This window comes from Chlorocebus sabaeus, chromosome 17, assembly GCF_047675955.1.
Source record: "Chlorocebus sabaeus isolate Y175 chromosome 17, mChlSab1.0.hap1, whole genome shotgun sequence".
Lineage (NCBI taxonomy): Eukaryota > Metazoa > Chordata > Mammalia > Primates > Cercopithecidae > Chlorocebus > Chlorocebus sabaeus.
This window is the reverse complement of record NC_132920.1, coordinates 12,113,937-12,134,050: the sequence shown is the minus strand read 5'-3', so window position 1 is coordinate 12,134,050 and position 20,114 is coordinate 12,113,937. Positions and strand designations below refer to the sequence as shown.

Sequence of the window (20,114 nt, the reverse complement as noted above, 5' to 3'; positions counted from 1 at the left end):
AGAGTCTAGAGCTCACGAACAAATCTGGTGTTGGAACCTGGGAATGGGGTTATAGGGTTATACGGGTCTCATCTGAGCCAAATTCTAAGGACAATGGGTTTTAACTCATGTTCCCCAGAAATTTCCATACCCTCATTGAGGAACATTACCCATTTTAGGCTATATGCTTTATGTACGTACAGAAAGTATTCTTATATATTTAGTCTTCTAATAATAACAATGAAATGACTTCTCACAAATAAGAAAAATAGGTCTTGCAGTTGTATGGATTTTAGTTACAGTTTCACATGGTAGAAAGGCGACTCAAGTCTCTGTTTACAAAAAAAACTAAAGGTTGAGGGGAATGTGGAAAGAATGGAACCAGAGCTATTTTCCAAATGCAGATCACTCATCACTGGATGATATAAAGAAGGCACAACTGAAGCAATGGTAAAGTCAGTAAACAATATTTTACTGAAACATTTCATAACACAGAAAATCTGTCTGAAGTGTAAAGTTACTGTCTTACATAAGGAGAACAGACCCATTTTCAAAGACTAATATGAATACAATAAATATGGAGTTTACATACTAATTTATACACAGAAACTCTGCCCCATAGCCATAAAATTTATATTTAACAGTGGAACATATAATTTAATCATTTGATTTATTTGACAGGTCTTCCTTACTAAACACAAATAACTACCTGGTTTTCATATACATATATAATATATTTTTATGTATATAGATATTCAACAATCTGTACAGTTTCTAAACATAAAGCTCCTAAAAGGCACAATTGTCTATACAACATGTACAAAAATGGCTGGAGCTGACACAAAACAACAATTATTGGTCAAAAGTTCATGATTGCACAAAGATTAGTCATGAGTTTATGTCAGAAAAATGTGCTTTAAGGAAAGGAGGGTTTTCAAAGAAACCTTTAAGTGTTATAAAAAAAAAAAAAGCAATAAAAAATAAAACCCATTAGGTTGCTATCACAAGCCTGTCCTCGTCATCATCACTGCTCACGTCGCTGAACTGCACAGTGGGCTGCCTCCGCGGCAGTACTGTGGGCCTGGGCACCTGTCTGTCTGGAGAGAGAGTCTGCTGGCCTGAGGGCTTTGTAAAAACGTCAGAATGTGCCTTCAGCAGAGGTTGTGACGTGGACACTGGTTGGCCCTGTACGGAAGTGGGTTCAGGCTTGGGCTTCACGTGATTTGCCGAGGCAGCCTTCTCTGTGTCCATTTTACTCAGGCTATCAAGCCTTGCATGGTCACCTGCAGGGGCAGGTGGATTCAGAACTTTTTTTGCGTTTTCCCGCTGGACTTTAGGTGACCCCTGAGGAGACTCGGTCCTGCTGACCTGGTTTGCACTGGCTACAGAAGTCTGCTTGGGTTGTGTCTCGCATGCTTTGCTTTGGGAAGCTGGCATTTCAGGAGCTCCCTGTGCATCGACGGTTACTTGACTGACTGAGGGGATTAAGGTAGGCAATGCTATGTTCAAGATCTGGAGACCTGGAATGTGTGCCTGAGGGGCGGGGCTGCTTTGTGAGGAAGGGTTTGCAGTCAGAACCTGCAGTCCGACAGCATTGAGAGCCAGTCCTGGTGGATGGACTTGTGGGGCCATATTTGCATTGGCTAGGCCTACAATATTGACGGTTTCCATGCTTAACGAGGGGAGTGACTGCAAGCCTGGGGTACTTAGGTTCTGAAGGCCTGGCACGCGGATTTGGCCAATAGGAATACATGGCACAACACTGCTTAATTCAGCCACTCCAGCGGGGTTTGTAGGGCCAGACACTTCTTTGACCGTATCCCTGGGAGTACTCAAAGTTCTGTGAACGACACTGACAGCAGGGATCGTGAGCTGCACTGGTCCAGCCTGAAGGGGCACAAACGTGGAGTATGTGAGGCCAGCAGGTACCACGTGGATCCCCCCAACTGGAACCATATTATAAGGTGTCCTTGATTGCTGCTGGGAATGCAAAGGAAGGTGGCTAAACAAATGAGTGTGGGGAGAAGGCAGGCCCGGAGTCGACTGTAGAGTTATTTGCTGCTTCTGTTCTTGAGGGTCAGGATGTGGTGAGGCCACAGAAGGCATCCCCGCCGCTGTCTGGGGGCTGTGCTCGGCTGCAGCAGGAGGAAGTCTTACAGGTGATGGGCTCTAAATGACAAGACAGAACAATCCTTTTATGACCGCTTTTTCATAATCCCCGAGCTATAAAGCTAGTGCTAAATCTATTTCTTCACAATGAGATAAAAGTAAGCATATTTGCATTGATAAAAATGAAGTTTGCTGCAATGAAATTATTTTTCGATTTTTAAAAATAAGTTTCCAATTAAAAAATTATTACATCTTTAATTTCTTTCTTTCCCAGTAGAAATAATGGTGATATATCTTGTATAGTCTTTTGCATGTCTCAAGCAAATTTCCTGGATTTTGTCATATTGTATACAGAGAACAACTCTGAGAAGTGGACACAGCTATATTCTTAAGTTGTTATTTTTGTTATTATTTCTGTTTCTGACACCACTAGCTCCATCTTATTTTAGAGATTAAGAGTTATTGAGAAATTGAGATATAAGTTGGCTGTGACAACTCAATGGGGAAAAATGAAGTAAAGAATTATTTGTGAAGAGATGTTACTGAGAAAAAGGTCTCTGGCTGTTTGTCTATTCATTTGCAAGTTTATGAAATGTCTACTGAAAACCAGATTTCCAGGCACTGGTAAGTGTCTGAGAGGTTTTCGGATAGAGACGCTTATAGCACAATCTGTCACAGTTAGAAATAAATCCTATTGCAATATTCCATACATACTGAGGTAAGAGAACTGTCAATGAGAGAAGAATGTATTCCTCCAAGAATTAATCATTTGTCACGAAACAGCCAGAGGTAGAGCAGGGACTCACTCGCAGCACATGGAGCGTGACTTTTCAGAGGCCTATGTCTGCCTTGAGCTAGTTCCCGGGCAGAAAGCTCTCCCAAGCTGCGGTAGCAATGTGATCATTCAAGCAAAGTGAACTTCTTGATGTGTTTTCGGGTCACATTAACTTTGCCATAGAAACTGGTGGCTGTCTTGCCAATGGGGGCAAAGTGCGAAATGTTTGGGTAAGTCAGTGACAACGCATCATCACATTAGCACCAGTGGAAAAACAGAAGGGGCCAGCAGATAAATCAGTTGCGGAACTTGTGTTCATCACGGTCACTTTTTTTTTTTTTTAATTTCAAAAATTTTTCAAAAAGCAAATAAAAATAAGGGGGTATATTTTTCAAGAACCATTTGGTTCTTTCACAGAGTTACAATAAAATATCTGAACTGTTTAAAATACTCAACATGATTCCAAAGGACAAAAATGTCCTCTACCCTTAAATACAAGAAAAAAATAAAGCCAAACAGACTGATTTGAACTAAATAAATCACTCGGGTGATTCTCTTCTTAAGTCATTAAGTTCTCCATATTTAATAGGTTAAAACGAAAAAGGAAATAAAAGAACAACCGCCAATCATTTACCTGTGTTATAGCAACAGCTTTTCCTGCCACAGAGCTTCTCAGAATTTCTTCTGACTCAGGGTAGTCCACAGACATCTGATGACACGGGGACCTGGAAGCGTCTACAGACGGAATTGCGTCGTTTTCATCTCTCGTGGCACGCTGCCTGGCCTTCCCCGGAGGGAGTGTCTTCCTACTGTAGTCAGACTGTGCTGTGCTCAGGATGGTCATTTTGGTGAGCAATGCCCTGGGCAGAATGTCCATTGGGTCCGTGTGTACCCCAGAAAAGCAATCGGTGATCCTGACGTCCTCATCAGCACTCACAGAGTCCTGAAGGCTACTCCTAGATGGAAGGTGCTGCGGGCTGGCTGTGACCGAGGGCGCGGCTGACAGGACTGATTCCGCCTGGCTGTCCTCATCATCGTCTTCATTTTCATTGTCATCCTCATCTGGGCCATCAGATTCTTCAAGATCATATCCAGATCGCTCATAACTGAATCTCTGTTTTTCATCTAATAAAGACAACCAAGAGAGTATGTGATGGAATGCTTTGCAAGTGCACAAATGCTATTTTTTATTTTTTTTTATAGGTTTGGTAACTCTGTGAGGATTATAAAAGACAAGGACCCTGCCCACAACGAGCCTCCGCCCTGGCTGTGGAGATGGCCCTGGGGAAGAACACGACAGGTGGCCACCAGGATTCAGAGGAGGGCAGCTCTGCGGGAGGGGCCGGGTCAGGGATGAGGAATGGGAAATGACTCTCAGAAGGCGAATGAGGCAGGCAGAGGGTAATCAAGAAACAAGGAAATGAAGGCCTTGAAACTCTTTAGAAAATATTTAAAACACAACTGAACTACATATAAAATTAATAAAGAGTTCAAAGCAACTCTTTTCCTGAGCTTCTTCTCTATTTTGTATCTTCCTTTTACTGAACAAATTAAATCAAACACAGAAAGCTGATGGCTGTTGGTATCTGTGAGCAAAATACATTTTCTTTAGATCTGAATAGTATCACAGATGAGGAAAGAAAAGGACTTTTATTTGAGGAATGTGGGCCCTTTCAAATTACTAGGCCCCAGAGAGGCATTAAGATGACACAGCAATCACATCCTACCCCCTACTTTACTGAAGCTCCTTCCCATTGCCACAGGTAGCTGCGAATTAACCTAGTAATGTGGCACTGGACACTATATCCCACACTTTATAGCTTAACCACGGACAGGCAGTCCCTAATCACTGTTACTCCTGTATACCAATGAGAATTCCTGACAGAACTGTCTAACAGTCTACTTGGTAACACCGCCCTCCTCCCCCGCCCTGTTTCTTCGCTTTTGTTTTTCTTTCTTTTTGCCTTTAAAAATCGGCCTGTAACAAAGGCCAAGCAAGCAGTTTGGGTGAGTCATCTGGGCAGCTGTCCTTAATCTGGCTCAAGTCAACTCTTTCAACCATACTTTGTGCTTTAGCTTCTTCTTTTGGTTGACACAGTCATGTTTCAATGGTCCTCCATGTCATCATATTCACCTAATGTGTAAGCCTTCTTATTTACTAAGAAAGATGCTAACATTTCCTGTCAATTTCTGTGTATGATTCAACCCATTCCTCATAGAAAGAGGGATATTATCTAAAAGTCGTTAGTATCAGCCTCATAACATCATGTGAAACTGAGTTTAACAAGGAATCTTCAAGATGACCCAGGAAATAGTTTCAGAAATCTCATAAGCTCATGTGGAACTTTTAGACTCTTCACATTTTCAAAATCTTGCAAATTAGAGGTTCTTTCCCACAGAAAGGTTAATAAAATTTAGTTATGGGGGAGGAATGTCACTGAGATATAATAAAGATGACATTAGACAATGTACAGTTTAGCTGTGATACATTCTGCACTTACAGGCATTTTTTGAAGAGTTCAGAAAAACATGTAAACAGAGCAACAAGCAATAGGCTGCCTTTCCCAAATGGCCTAGACGTTAATTTTTTACTACTTTTTCTTTGTATATGACAAAAATAAGTTCTTAGAGAAAAGTCTTAGAAGATCCATACAAAAGATTTGAGGGTGATTATTTCCAGGGGATGAAAAGAACTTGACATTTTACATTATTTATCACAAACGTGTGCTACTTTTATAATTAAAAAACTCAAAGATGAAACATGCATTTAGGTTCCATTAGCATGTGATTTCATAAGCCTTTTGCTTTTAGGGTTCTACTGTTATGCTGTAACATAAGTAATGAAATAAAATAATACCAAAATACTGAATGGCTCTAGGGGCCTACGCTGGAGACAGAATGTGTGATTTCTGGGTAAATGCCCAGACTCCTGTGCCTCAGCTACTTCTCTACCTTGTCTGATGTTTGGCATTGTAAAATTCGAGTCATCCTCAATTTGACTTGAATTCGCCACATCAGTAGCAAATTAGGTATTTTTTTTTTTTTTTTTGGAGACGCGTCTTTTTTAAAGAAGTAAAATTTGTAAAAAGACTAGAGAGAATGGAATGACTGGGAGAATAAGTTACTGGAGAGAAAGGATGATTTCATTCAAGGCTGATCTTGCCGTAAAGTCTAACAAGGATGTGACTGTTTGCGTTAAACACACACACGCGTGCATGTGCATACACACACACACACACACACACACACACGCATGGCCTAACTTTAAACTTACAACTTTTTCCAAACCCATCAATAAGCTGAGGTCCCAGATAATCAATAGCCCAAAATCTAGGGAAACACAAGCTTGCGTCACCAAGGGCAGACACAACAGAACCCCGGTCAGGAGAGTCCTGCTCAAGTATCTGGTTAGAGTCAAGAGTGGGCTGCCAAGATTGTGTGAAACCTCTGGGGGTTACATTCTCACACAGGATCCATGCCATGCTCATCACTCAGGTGCTCATAGGAAGGTGCGGTAAGAAGTGTCCACTGCATTCCAGATACTGGGGAGAGAAGCAGTAACCCAATAGGAGTGGCAAGGAACTACACCTGGAACCGTCTCCCCTGTCTCCACCAGGAAAACAAAAGACTTACCCTGTGAGGACAACGGCGGCACGCACTGTTGTCCTTAGGACACTGGTGAAAACTCACTGCAATGTGGAATGGGAACAGGAAAAACATACACACACAACCTGTCTCCCTGGGGAGGGACAGGCTTACACAGAAATCCCTATAACACTTGGGGGATGGGGAGGAGAACTGAGAAGGCCACAGCCCAGAAACCTAAGAAAATGGTGCAGGTACAAGACTGAATCTCAATCGGAACAGAGACAGCACCCCATCCTTCTCCTCGCCCCCCAGTGCCAAGCTAAGGAGCTTAGAATTACAGGTAACAAAAGTGCTTGGAGAGAAACAGGAGAACAAGAATGTGCAGAGAGACCCTTTCTGAGGTACAGTGCAAAAGGAAGACCTAAAACTAGAACTGAACAGGTGACGTTCTTGTGATCCAACTCCCAACCAAAACACAAGGTATCTCTACAGGAACATGAAGCCTTTGCTGCAGTGAGGATGGCTGTAGTGACAACAAATCGCCCAATCCCAGCCCACTCCTAACTAGATAAACTCTAACTCCCACACTAAAGGCCTCTAGGAAGGAGAGGCATGCCCATTTCTAGGCATACAAACAATTTCCATGGGTCTCTATGGTCTTACACAAGATGTACAGCTTTCAACACAAAATTACAAGGCATACAAGAAGGCAAGAAAAAAACATGCTTCAGAAAGACAAAGCAATCATCAGAACCACAGTGAGATATGACACCTATGTTAGAAATGACTGAGAATTTGAAATAACGATGGTTAATATGCTGAAGGCTCTAAAGGGAAAGGTAGGCAATAACAGATGGGACTTTCAGCTGAGTGATGAAAACTACTACAAAGAATTCAATGAAAATGGTGCAAATAAAAAATACAGTCACAATACCAAGAAAACTGTCCAATCCAGAATTCTATGCCCATTGAAAATAATTTTCAAAGATGAAAGAGAAACACAGACTTTCTTAGAAAAACAAAAACTGAGGGGATTCATTGCCAGCTGCTTGACCTAGTGGACAATAAATGTTAAAAGGAAGTTCCTCAGGGAGAAGGAACATAACATCAGATGGAGGCCCGGATCTACACAAAGAAACAAAGAACAGTGAAAACAGAATAAATGGGGACACATTTTTTTTTCTTATTTTTTAATTGTTCTAAAAGATACCTGAATGTCTAAAACAATGTCCTGTGCGTTCATAGTAGATGTAAATGTAAAAAGGTATGGCCACAATAGCATAAAGGACGGAAAGGAGGAGCTGTGTATATACTGCAGTAAAGTCTACAGGCTCCATGTAAAGCAATGTAATATTATCTGAGGTAGATAACTACAATTTTTAAAGGTATAAATAGTAAGTCAGTTGAGGAAATAGAGCAGAATCATAAAAAACACTCGATTAATACTAGAGAAAGGCATCAAAAGAAAACTGAAACCCAAAAATGAAACAAACAGAAAACAGCTGCCAATATGGTACATTTTAATCCAATTACACAAATAACAACATTAAAAGGGGTGGTCTAACACATAAATTAAAAGACAGAAATGACTAGGATTGAATAAAATGCAGGTCCCATGTATATACCGTATATAAGAAATGCATTTAAAAATACTGATATAAAGACATAAATAGGTTGAAAATAAAAGTTTGGAGAAAGATATACTATAAATCAATAACTAAACTACAGCTGCAGAAACTATACTAATATCAGACGAAGAGGACTTCAGAGCCAAGAATGTTTGGAGGATAAACAGGAGCATTACATAATAATACCAGTCATCCCTATGGACATAACAATCCTAAGTGTGTACGCAACAGAGCTTCAAAGTAAATGAGTGGAAACTGAACAAAAATAAATAAATCCATAATCAGAACTGAAGACTTCAATAATCCACTTTCGATAATTGATGGAACATGTAATAAGAAAATCGGAAAGAACATAGGAGACGTGTAAAACACTATCAAGACCTAACAGACACTTATAGAAATGTTCCACTGAAGAGCAGAACATACCTTTCACGTAAGTGTATGTGGAACATTCACCAGTATACACCATATTCTGAGCTACAAAATAAACCTCAACTATTTTAAATCAGTTGAAACCCTACAGAGTGTGTTTTTACATGAAAACAGAATTAAACCAGAAATCAACTAATTGGAAGATATCTGAAAAACGATCAAATTATTGCAGAATTAAAGAACACGTACATGATACTGGTATAAGAACAGACACATAGATCAATGGAACAGAACAGAGAACTCAGAAATAAGACCGCACACCAGCAACCATCTGATCTTCAACAAACCTGACAAAAAGAAGCGATGGGGAAAAGAGTCCCTATTTAATAAATGATGCTGGGAAAACTGACTAGTTGTATGCAGAAAACTGAAACTGGATCCCTTCTTTACAATACATATAAAAAAAATTAACTCAAGATGGATTATAGACTTAAATGTAAAATGCAAAACTATGAAAACCCTTGAAGAAAATCTAGGCAATATCATTCAGGATATAGGCACGGGCAAAGATTTTATGATGAAAACGCCAAAAGTAATTGCAACAAAAGCAAAAATTGACAAATGGGGTCTACTTAAACTGCAGAGCTTCTGTGCAACAAAAGAAACTATCAGAGTGAACACACAGCCTACAGAATGGGAGAAACTTTTCACAATCTATCCATCTGACAAAGGTCTAATATCCAGAGTCTACAAGGAACTTAAACAAATTCATAAGACAAAAAAATAACCTGATCAAAAAACGGGCAAATGACATGAACAGACACTTCTCAAAATAACACAAACATGTTGCAGCCAACAAACATGAGGAAAAGCTCAACATTCCTGATCATTAGAGAAATGCAAATCAAAACCACAATGAGATACCATCTCAGGCCAGTCAGAATGGCTATTACTAAAGAGTCAAAAAATAACAGATGCTGGAGAGGTTGCAGAGAAAAAGGAATGCTTTGACATTGTTGGTGGGAGTGTAAATTAGCTCAACCATTGTGCAAGACAGTGTGGAAATTCCTCAAAGACCTAGAACTCTGAAGAAATACCATCTGACCCAGCAATCCCATTACTGGGTATATACCCAAAGGAACAGAAATCATTTTATTATAAAGATACTTGCATGCATGTTCGTTCATAATAGTAAAGACATGGGATCAATCTGAATGCCCATCAATGATAGACTGGATGAAGAAAATGTGGTACATGTACACTATGGAATACTATGCAGCCATAAAAAGGAATGAGATCATATCCTTTGCAGGCACATGGATGGATTTGGAAGCCATCATCCTCAGCAAACTAATGCAGGAAGAGAAAACCAAATACTGCATGTTTTCACTTGTAAGTGGGAACTGAACGATGAAAACACATGGACACTTTGGAGGGAACAATACTCACTGGGGCCTGTCTGTTAGGGGGTGATGGGAATGTGCTGGGAGAACATCAGGAAGAAATGCTGGGCTTAATACCTAGATGATGAGATGATCTGTGCAGCAAACCACCATGGCACACGTTTACCTATGTAACAAACCTGCACATCCTGCACATGTACCCCTGAACTTAGAAGTTGAAGAAAAAAAAAAGAACACATCTCTAAATATTCATTGGGTTAATGAGAAAGTCTCAAAAATGTCAAATATTTTCAACTGGATGAAAATTAAACATTCAAACTTTGTGGGACGTAACTAATGCAGTGGTCAGTGGGAAATTTATCATATTCAACACTTTCATTAGAAAAGAAGAAGGCTCTCAGATAAATCTAAATTTTCAGTTTTAGAAATCAGAAAAAAAAGATCAAACTAAACTCAAAGCAAGGCGAGGGAAGAAAATAATAAAAATGAGAACCAAAACAATGAAATTGAAAAAAGAAAAAATAGAGAAAGGCAATCAAACCAAAAGCTGGGTTGTTGGAAAAATTCTCTGGTAACACTAGCCAAGAAAGAAAGAGAGAAGATACAAATTACCAACATTAGAAAAGAAAGGGGGGATAAACATACACTTTTAAAAAAAAATTATTATACCTTAAGTTCAGGGATACATGTGCAGAACGTGCAGGTTTGTTACATAGGTATACATGAGCCATGGTGGTTTGCTGCACCCATCAACCCGTCATCCAGGTTTTAAGCCCTGCATGCATTAGGTATTTGTCCTAATGCTCTCCCTCCCCCTTGTCCCCCACCCCCTGACAGACCCCGGTGTGTGATGTTCCCCTCCCTGTGTCCATGTGATGAACATACAATTCTATGCATTTGTCAAAAACCACATACTATACACCATAAAGTAAATTTTGTTGTAAGTAAATAAAAACAGAATCCATTAGGATGTGGGGTGAACCTAAGAGGAATGCAAGCTGAGAGAGATGGCTCTGACTGCAGCTGCATGAACGGCACAGCCACGCTAAGGGCATGGAAAGTAAGGTCCTGTCCCAGGTAACCTTGGCAAAGAGGGTTTTGAGTGGAGACAGTGAAGGCTACAGACAAGAATGGCACACACTGCACTGTAATTTTAAATCTGTTTCTTACAGGAGTAAAGGTAAGGATTTTTGAAACTAGTTTATTTGTATACTAGAACTGAGCAAATACGTAAACATACTGTAGGTGCGAACCAGGTTTCTCACTGTGGGTGAACAAGAGAAGGAAATGGAGAAGACTAGAATAAATTTAGTGGTGCTGGACTGGAAGTTATCGGTATGGATTCATGTCTTCACTTGTATATATGAATACACATGTACACTGCAACCTCCACCTCCCAGGTTCGAGTGATTCTCTTACCTCAGCCACCTGAGTAGCTGGGATCACAGGCGCCCACCACCATGCGTGGCAAATTTTTGTACTTTTAGTAGAGACGGGGTTTCACCATGTTGGTCAGACTAGTCTCAAACACCTGACCTCAAGTGATCTACCAGCCTTGGCCTCCCAAAGTGCTGTGATTACAGGCATGAGCCACTGCGTCCGGCCCGCTTTAGGGTCTTTTACTCTACCGATACCACTATTCTGTCAGATAAGCTTACACAACAAGCACCTCCCTATTAGCCTCATAGTCACATCAAGACTTCTCACAAGTACCTTCTGTCTTCCTATTGTTTAATAGGATACTATCAATTCTTGAAATCAATTTCAACACTTCTATTGGTTAACTTGGAAGCACAGGAAATTTCACCCCAATGCACTCTAACCTATATACACATTTTAAATTCTTAGTACCTAAAAGTGCTCTTATCTTGTATCTTTTTTTTTTTTTTTTTTTTTTTTGCATTTCTTATTCTATTTACATATGCTGACTATTTGGCTCTATTCTGGTTGCAGCCATCCACAGCCTGGATCCTCAGCGCCACTCTGTACAAACCAATACTATTTGATCATAATTAAAACAAGGACTAATTAAGGGGAGTTGACTGTTTCTCAGACAACGATTTAAAACATGAAAAATGCAGTTAATTTCTTTTAAAGTGTTGAGCCCACAGGTCATAAATGTCAGAGCTGAGATTCAAACCCATGTTAGTCTACACCTAGACATTCCACATTGAATCACATTTTAAAAATCTAACCACAGAATCATCAGAAAGGTCAACAATGAATTATAGTCAATAAGCTACCTTATAAATGTGCATGAATTCAATGTTTGTAGGTACCGACATGAAAAGCGTCATATGATTATTTGATTACAAGTAACAGAATGTATAAAATGTAGTCCCCAAAGAGAATGTAAATAATTGAACTTTTAAAATTTCAAATATACTGCATTATATAAAAGTTTAAGAATCAGTTATATATTTCAAATTATTAACATATATATTTTTCAAGAAGCAGGCTGATTTCTTTTTTAGTATATGCAAATAATATGAATAATTTAAAACAAACACCATATTTTTTGATGTATGTAAAAACTATTTGGAGTGTACAACTATTTGGCTCCATTTTAATCTAGCTTTGCCTTGATTATATCCAATTTCAGGTCAGGATTAGCAGGATGGGTGAGAAGACACACAGGATGGCTTCTCTGCACCCTTCTCCCCTCCTGGACAAGCCGCACGCTTGTAGCTTGGACAGGATTAGGAGGGGCTGGGATTGCTTTTCTGGGTTTCTTTCACTGAGATAAGCACAGAATGATGTTTCTGTCTCTGAATACATAGTATCTGAAATCTCTGCTAGAGGAGACCACTGTCAAAGTTTAAAAACCTGCAAATGAATTTTGAATCATTACATATTTGTTAAACAGGACTGATATTCTGGGTAACAGAGAAAAGATAAAATGGGTAGCTTAAGTGAACAGAAGACAATGGGATCCTTTTAAATATCCATGGCACCAAAACAAAGCACAGACGACTCTGCTCTCTGTTTGGATTCATACAAATAAAAGTCTTTTATATACTTCCCTGTCCCCCTTAACCTCTGCCCCTGACCTCCAAACAAGACTACTGCTGCCGAATCAAAAGTCGTACTGATAAAAGACCCAGAAAGGAAAAGTGCCTTGCCTGTGAACAGTAAGCCTGTGAGGACAAGAACAAGGACTTGTCATGGACTCAAAACACTTGTCACATATGACTCCGTGATACTGCTCACTTTGCTGTTGCATGTTACTTAATGTAATAACTATGATACCATGTTGAGTAACTGGTTTTTTCGTTGTCTTCTTTTGTTTGTTTGTTTGTTTGTTTTTGAGATGGAGTCTCAGAGTCTTGCTCTGTCACCCAGGCTTGAGTGCAGTGGCATAATCTCGGCTCGCTGCAACTTCTGCCTCCCAGGTTCAAGCTATATTCCTGCCTCAGCCTCCCGAGTAGCTGGGATTACAGATACCCATCACCACGCCTGGCTAATTTTGGTATTTTTAGTAGAGATGGGGTTTCACGTGTTGTCCAGGCTGGTCTCGAGCTCCTGACCTTAGGTGATCCACCTGCCTCGGCCTCCCAAAGTGCTGGGATTACAGGTGTGAGCCACTGTACCCGGCCTGATTAACTGTTATATCAGGGATTGGCAAACTATGGTCACCAGCTAAATGTGGCTCTCCACCGGTTCTTGTGAATAAAGTTTTATTGGAACACAGCCAGGCTCATTTGTTTACATACTGTCTATGGCTGCTTTTGTGCAACAATCACAGTTATAGTATTCATGACAGAGAATATGCGGCTTAAATAAAGCCTAAAATATTCACTATCCAGCCCCTGACATAAAAGTTTGCCAACATCTATGCCACACCACCCTCCATGTTTAAACCTAACTACCACCCCATGACAGAGTTGATACCACACCCATCGTCCACAAGGAAGTTAAGACGCCTGTACTATAAATGATTAGAATGCATCAAAGCCAGGATTCAAAAACAGGTTTCTATGAACTTAAGAGCCCTGTCATTATGCCAAGAAGATATACTGCCTTTCTATTACAATTGTTCCTTTCTTGGTGTGTATAATACAGACTAATACTTCAGGAGTGTAAGCACTGTGGCTTACCCCTTTGCAGCCATCAGAGACTCTAGAACAGACCTAAAGAATCTATATTTGCTTAGCAAATTCATAAATGGTCCAAAAAGTTCCATTTATGTCCTCCCAGACACATTCCCCTCTCATTATAAACAAATGTTTCCAATAATCAATAAAATTTTATATCAGCACAAGATTAATTCCTTTATTTTCTGTGAATTTCAATTCATGAGGGAAAAAGCAGGCATATAATGTAGCAACATTTTTGTCAAAAGGTTTTGATAAATTTATGTCAAACAACGTCCCTAAAGATATATTTTAAAAGTTATCATTTGAAGATGAGTCAGGTGAACTGCAACCTGCCCGCCCATTGCTGCCAGAGAGTGACACCTGCTGGAAGAGTCGGAGTCGCAAAAGCAGGAGGGGCTCCCTTAGAGAAGGGGCCCCACAGGGTAGTAGCAACCCAGCCCACCTACACTCAGTAGCAACCTTCTTTTGTTGTTGAAGTTTGCCTGTTTTTGTTCTTCACATATGTTTAGAAATATTACTCTGAAAGCCAGATAAACAATGGCAACCTAGGGAAAATTTTTGTTTAAAGAACGTGAATACAATAATATATATATTTTAAAGATAAAAACACATTAAAAACATAATGGGGCAGGGTTTAATGTTTGTTCACTTTAGGAAGTAAAGCAAAAGACTGTGTCGCATGTGTGTCATTCAAAATAATATTAGCACTGCTTTAAGTATAAATCCTAAAGCCTATTATGGTTTCATATTCTACACATGGAAGTGTTTCTTAAAAAGAGTAATAATGTGTTCTATAAAAATCCCGAGGATAATATATTCTACAGGTTTCATTTTGAAAAAAAGCTTTGCTAGTAATTTTTAAAAATTCACTTAAATTATTTTTAAGAGTAAATGTGATATAGGTTTTAAAACCTGTGATCAAACATCATTCTTTACTGTAAGAACTGAAACTCCAACAAGAATAACGTTTCTCACTGCACTTCATCATATTAAATGGTTCTCCTAGCTGGCAGCTAAGGGTACACATTAACATTCCTTGCATTGAAGTCGGGCATTTGTTGACGAAAACATTCTTTGGATCAAAGGATGAAAAGCAAATTGCTGGCGGCATGATTTTTGACACAAAAGGTGAAAACTAAAATGTAGTCACTAATACTCCAAGAACACAAGAACAAAATTCCTGAGGCTATATCATGTTTTATGGCAAGAAAACAAGGGAATGTGCAGTGGAGCTGAGGGATTAGGCTTCCCATGGGCATTTCTTATCATTGCAGCTCAAGTTGCTAGTTTTAAACTAAATAGAAACTTCTTTTAAATGCCTAATGTCCACATTTTAATGGCTGGCTTACAAAAATGTATAATTCCTCCTGCTTCATTAAAAGCAAACGTTTCCCAACATCCCCTAATTTATTCCACTGAGAATTAGAACATGAATTCCATCTGCTAAAAGATAAGACAGGTAGCCACACAGCCTGCTGTTGCTAAGGGTGGTAAAGAATTCAGAAGGGGTCTGTGGCCTTTCATCACATCATTTTCACATCACCCTTTAATGAACACTCTCTATCAACCAGGGACCAGGCACAATACGATGGTGAATGATAACCTGGGTATGGTGTGGTTGGCAGAGTAGAGAACAGGTCTAGGATCCTTAAAGGGAAAAAAGACTGAAGATAATGCCTGGAAAACACTGATATTAATTAGAAAGAAATCTGGAGAAAACCTTTAGCGAAAAACAAAACAATGCACACGTAAGGGAGTAACTCAGCACAAACACAGCGTAAGATCTGGGCTTTTTCCAGAACGCTATGAGCTGACCAAGATATTACCAAGTGGTAATGATGTTTAAAAAATAAATACTATACTGGGGTGCTTGGTAGTAACACTGTCTGACTGCCTCTAAGTGTTTAGCACATTTTGTTTAATGAATGAAAGCTCAGAGACATTTCCTGGTGATGATTACATTTATGCTACAGAAAATATCTATTAAATGACTAAGCCCCCAAATGTGTTCTATAAACCTAAAACCACAATCCTTAGGTTTCTGGGTGCCGTTCTGCCAACTCTGGCAGGGGTTGTGACTTTTTAGATTTACTATCAGGTCTCCCAAATTTTGTTCTTTATAAAAAAGGTTTACTCCATTTCCCACGTCAGAGATCATCAAGACTCAAACATACAAGGCATGTTCTTACATACCCTATTAGTATCAATTAAGTACACGTCACTTTCAGAAAAGCATGCTGAGTCTAATATTCCCTCTTCACATGCTGCAGGACCCCACTATGATGTCACCACCACCCTGTTGTTAGGAAACAGGAAGTGTACCTACCAAAACAGAGAAGACAACTTTCATATTGATCAAGACTTGATGTTTCACAGCACTGGTTCCTGAAAAGACACGTGGCTCCTGATGCGGGCCATCTTTCTTTCAGCACTAAATCTAACAGTCACCTATAATCTGTTAGCATGACGAAACAACATACTTCGACTGTGTTTGTGAGAACCAAAGGAATAAAGGAGTTTCCTGGGTTATTCTGGATTTTCAGTTTTCATATAGCTAGACCAGACATCCCTTGATAACTGCAGGTGTGAAGACATAATGAAAGGTGTCTGAAAAGCCACCAAAATCACTATGTTTGGAATAAAAGAGGCTGACTTTGATACCTGCTACGGCACCTTACTGCTGGCAAAACCAGAGGATTTTCCTGAATTTCTACTGTTGACACACAGCGAATGAAATCCCAGTGTGGTTTCTAGCAGTCTATTTGTGTAGCAGGACTAATATTCGAATTATGTTAGATTAAGAAGATGAGAGATGGTATCAAGACCCCATGATACCATAAAAGGTTGGTCACCATTAAAAGGAAAAGACAGCAAGTTTATGTGTTAAAAGATCCCACATTACACGATACAGTGTTCTCACTTATCCTTATCCTCATTTACTGGGCTAAGAAAATGGAGAATACACTGTCAGGCAGGACTCTCAAGAATGGCAGAGGCTCTACATAGCGGCTCACTTCTCAAAAGGAGCTGCTGCCAAGAGCTGATCCCCAAGAGGGGCAGGTGCCCCCTATGATGAGGGAGGTGGAGATGCGTCGGGGTGTGAAGAGCACATGGGGCAGAACCAGGCACATGAGTTCACTCGACAGTGGCCTCCAGGCCTCCCTAGCTTTGTTTTGCTGGGCTGTCCACTTCAACACTTGAAACTGTAGTACCAGAAACATTTATTCTCCTTCATCATGTTTTAAGTCAGCCACTTCTTCTACTCCTACTGTATGTCTAATATAGTAATCATTTGCATTTTGCCTTTGAAAATAGTTAGTAAAATGAAACACTTTATAATACATTGCTCTCTTTACAACATCCTTATAGAGATGATTGGGGCAAGGTTTTAAAACATATACAGAAGCGTTAAAGCAGGACAAGTCGAGGCCTTATCTTTTACCAGAGGCTATTCCATGGTGAAAGTTCTAACACCACAGTGATCCTGGGCCAGAGCAAAAACTAATTCTAGGGGAAATAATGCTTCTTAGTTTAATAAATTGATAGCGATATTTCTAAATTAGTCATTATACATTTATACACAGACATAAAAAACAGGGTATCACAAGGGAAAACCATTTCAGACTTTCCATCCAAAATGTTAAACTCCATCTGGTGGAGAATGAGAGAGGCTGAAGTCCTGAGTCCTGAGGTACTTCTTTTATAAAACACTCATCTACCCAGAAAAAAGGCTTCTGCTCTGTGAAAATATTAACACTATTGTTGCTGAATGGGATCATCCACTTAAGGAAACATGGTTTTTTCTGTCATTACTGTCTAAATTCCCACTACAAAACAAAACTGCAGCAACAGCAAAAAACAAACAAACAACAAATCTCAACAAGGAAAATTCAAGGGTCACAGATTAAAAGCCCTAGTATCTTTTATCTTGTCTCCAGAACATTTGAGAACATAACCCAAGATAAAAGTCAGATATAACCAAGATAAAAGCAGTGGCCCTAAAGGGGCAATGGCTTTAAACAACTTCAGTTCAGACTTTTGTAATCAAAGAAACACTGTTATGTGTCATGGACTATTTAGAAAAATTAAAATACTCAAGAATCCTATCTAAAAAATAATAGTTTTCAAGTGTCAGAACATGAAGAAATGGGTATAAACTGACATGACAGGGGTGTTCATTGTATCCAGGCCCAGTGAGTAGAGTTTAAACCTGCAATGGCAGTTCTCATGCTGAAACTCCCCTGCACAGCATCTATTACTTGTCCGCCAGCCCGCTTCCCAGCCTTGGGCCCTGTGGAACTCTCTTGTTTTTCTGTCCCATTCACACACTTATACCCTATCCCTTTTCCCCAACCTTTGTGTGTCTTTGGCCAAGCAACTCCTTGGTCTAGAATGCTTGCCCTTCCTTTCCCCCCTCACCAACAGTCTTCCAAATGAAGCAGTGTAGGGATAAATAAATGCCTTCCCTTCCTTCTGGGACCACTTTGGCCATCACTGGTCTTTCCCTGATTCTAGCCTTGGGAAGTGAACCTTGCCAAATGTGGGCTCATGCCACATCATAACCATCGGCCAGGAGCTCCTGGACAATAGTAATTGTGCACACACTGAATAGGTGCCGAAGTGATACATAAAAAAAAAAAAAAAAATCAATCAAAAAGAGAATAAACTTTTCTCCTCTGGAGCTATTAAAAAACAGAACAGATCTTTATCAACCTGGAAAGATCATTACTGAGGATGAGAACACGAAATAGTGAAAAAACTTGGGTTATCTTCTAGTCATCTGACCCAACAACCAATAAATAACAAATTAACAAACAAATGCCATTATCATGTTAACAATGCCTATACTGACTTTGGCCACATAACATAAACACTATTTATAAGTAAAGGTATCAAGTAGCACAGCTACCATTTGATTTTAGTGAAGGTATTGAATGAAAAACGATTATATCTAATTACTATCATTATTATTTTTTTGAGATGGAGTTTAGTTCTTGTTGTCCAGGCTGGAGTGCAATGGCGTGATCTCGGCTCACCGCAACCTCTGCCTCCTGGGTTCAAGCGATTCTCCTGCTTCAGACTCCTGAGTAGCTGGGATTACAGGCATACGCCATCATGCCCAGCTAATTTTTGTATTTTTAGTTGAGGCAGGGTTTCTCCATGTTGGTCAGGCTGGTCTTGAACTCCCGACCTCAGGTGATCCACCTGCCTTGGCCTCCCAAAGTGCTGGGATTACAGGTGTGAGCCAATGCGCCCAGTTGACTATATCTAATTCTAAAATTAATAATATTGAATTATTTCCTAGATTATAGAAAGCTGCTGCCAAGAACAGATTATACTGTCCTTTTTTAAAAAAGGTTTACCCCATTTCCCATCTCAGAGATCATCAAGACTCAAACATATGAAGCATGTTCTATTAGCATCACTTAAGTATATGTCACTTTCAGAAAAGCATGCTGAGTCTAATATTCCTTCTTCACATGCGCAGGACTACAGATTTTAGAGATTTTTTCCTATTAATTCAATAAACAACTATTTATTACCTACTATTTGCCAGGCACAATCCTAAGGAGCTGAAGATACAGCAGCAAGCAAAACATCATCTTTGCCCTTATATAATTTATTTTCTAGTTGGAATAAATAGATAATGAACACACACACACGTCTCTGGTGGTGGTAAGTGCTACGAGGAAAAAGAAAACAGAATAAAGGGCATAAGTGATGCTAGCAGTAAGAGGGTGAGGTGCCTTTTGTTTCTCTATATATTTATATTCACATATATTTACATTCAGGAAGGCCCCACTAATCAAATCAAGGGACATCTGCTAGAGAGCTGAAGGCAGGGTGGCGAAAGTCTCACAGTATCTGGTAGAGGGCAATCTTTTCTGTTATTTTTTTTTTTTACTTTAAGTTCTAGGGTACAAGTGCACAATGTGCAGGTTTGTTACATAGGTATACACGTGCCTATGTACGTGGCTTGCTGCACCCATTAACTCATCATTTACATTAGGTATTTCTCCTAATGGTATCTCTCCCCCAGGTCCCCTACCCCATGACAGACCCCGGGGTGTGATGTTCCCCTTCCTGTGTCCAAATGTTCTCATTGTTCAATTCCCACCTATGAGTGAGAACATGTGGTGTTTGGTTTTCTGACCTTGTGACA

General features: G+C 39.7%; 1 protein-coding gene across 5 annotated transcripts in view; it reads right to left on the bottom strand.

Moving 5' to 3' along the window:
* Positions 1-430: 430 nt before the first annotated feature.
* Positions 431-20,114, bottom strand: part of HIVEP1 (HIVEP zinc finger 1) — a 155,061-nt gene continuing 135,377 nt past the window's right edge. For all 5 annotated transcript variants that reach the window (XM_007973677.3, XM_007973679.3, XM_007973678.3 and 2 more), the window contains 2 exons: positions 3,498-3,988; positions 431-2,148 (listed from right to left, as the gene is read on the bottom strand). In XM_007973677.3, coding sequence (XP_007971868.1) covers positions 970-2,148; positions 3,498-3,988 — 1,670 coding nt within the window. In that variant the 3' untranslated portion in view covers positions 431-969. The remainder of the gene's footprint in view (positions 2,149-3,497; positions 3,989-20,114) is intronic.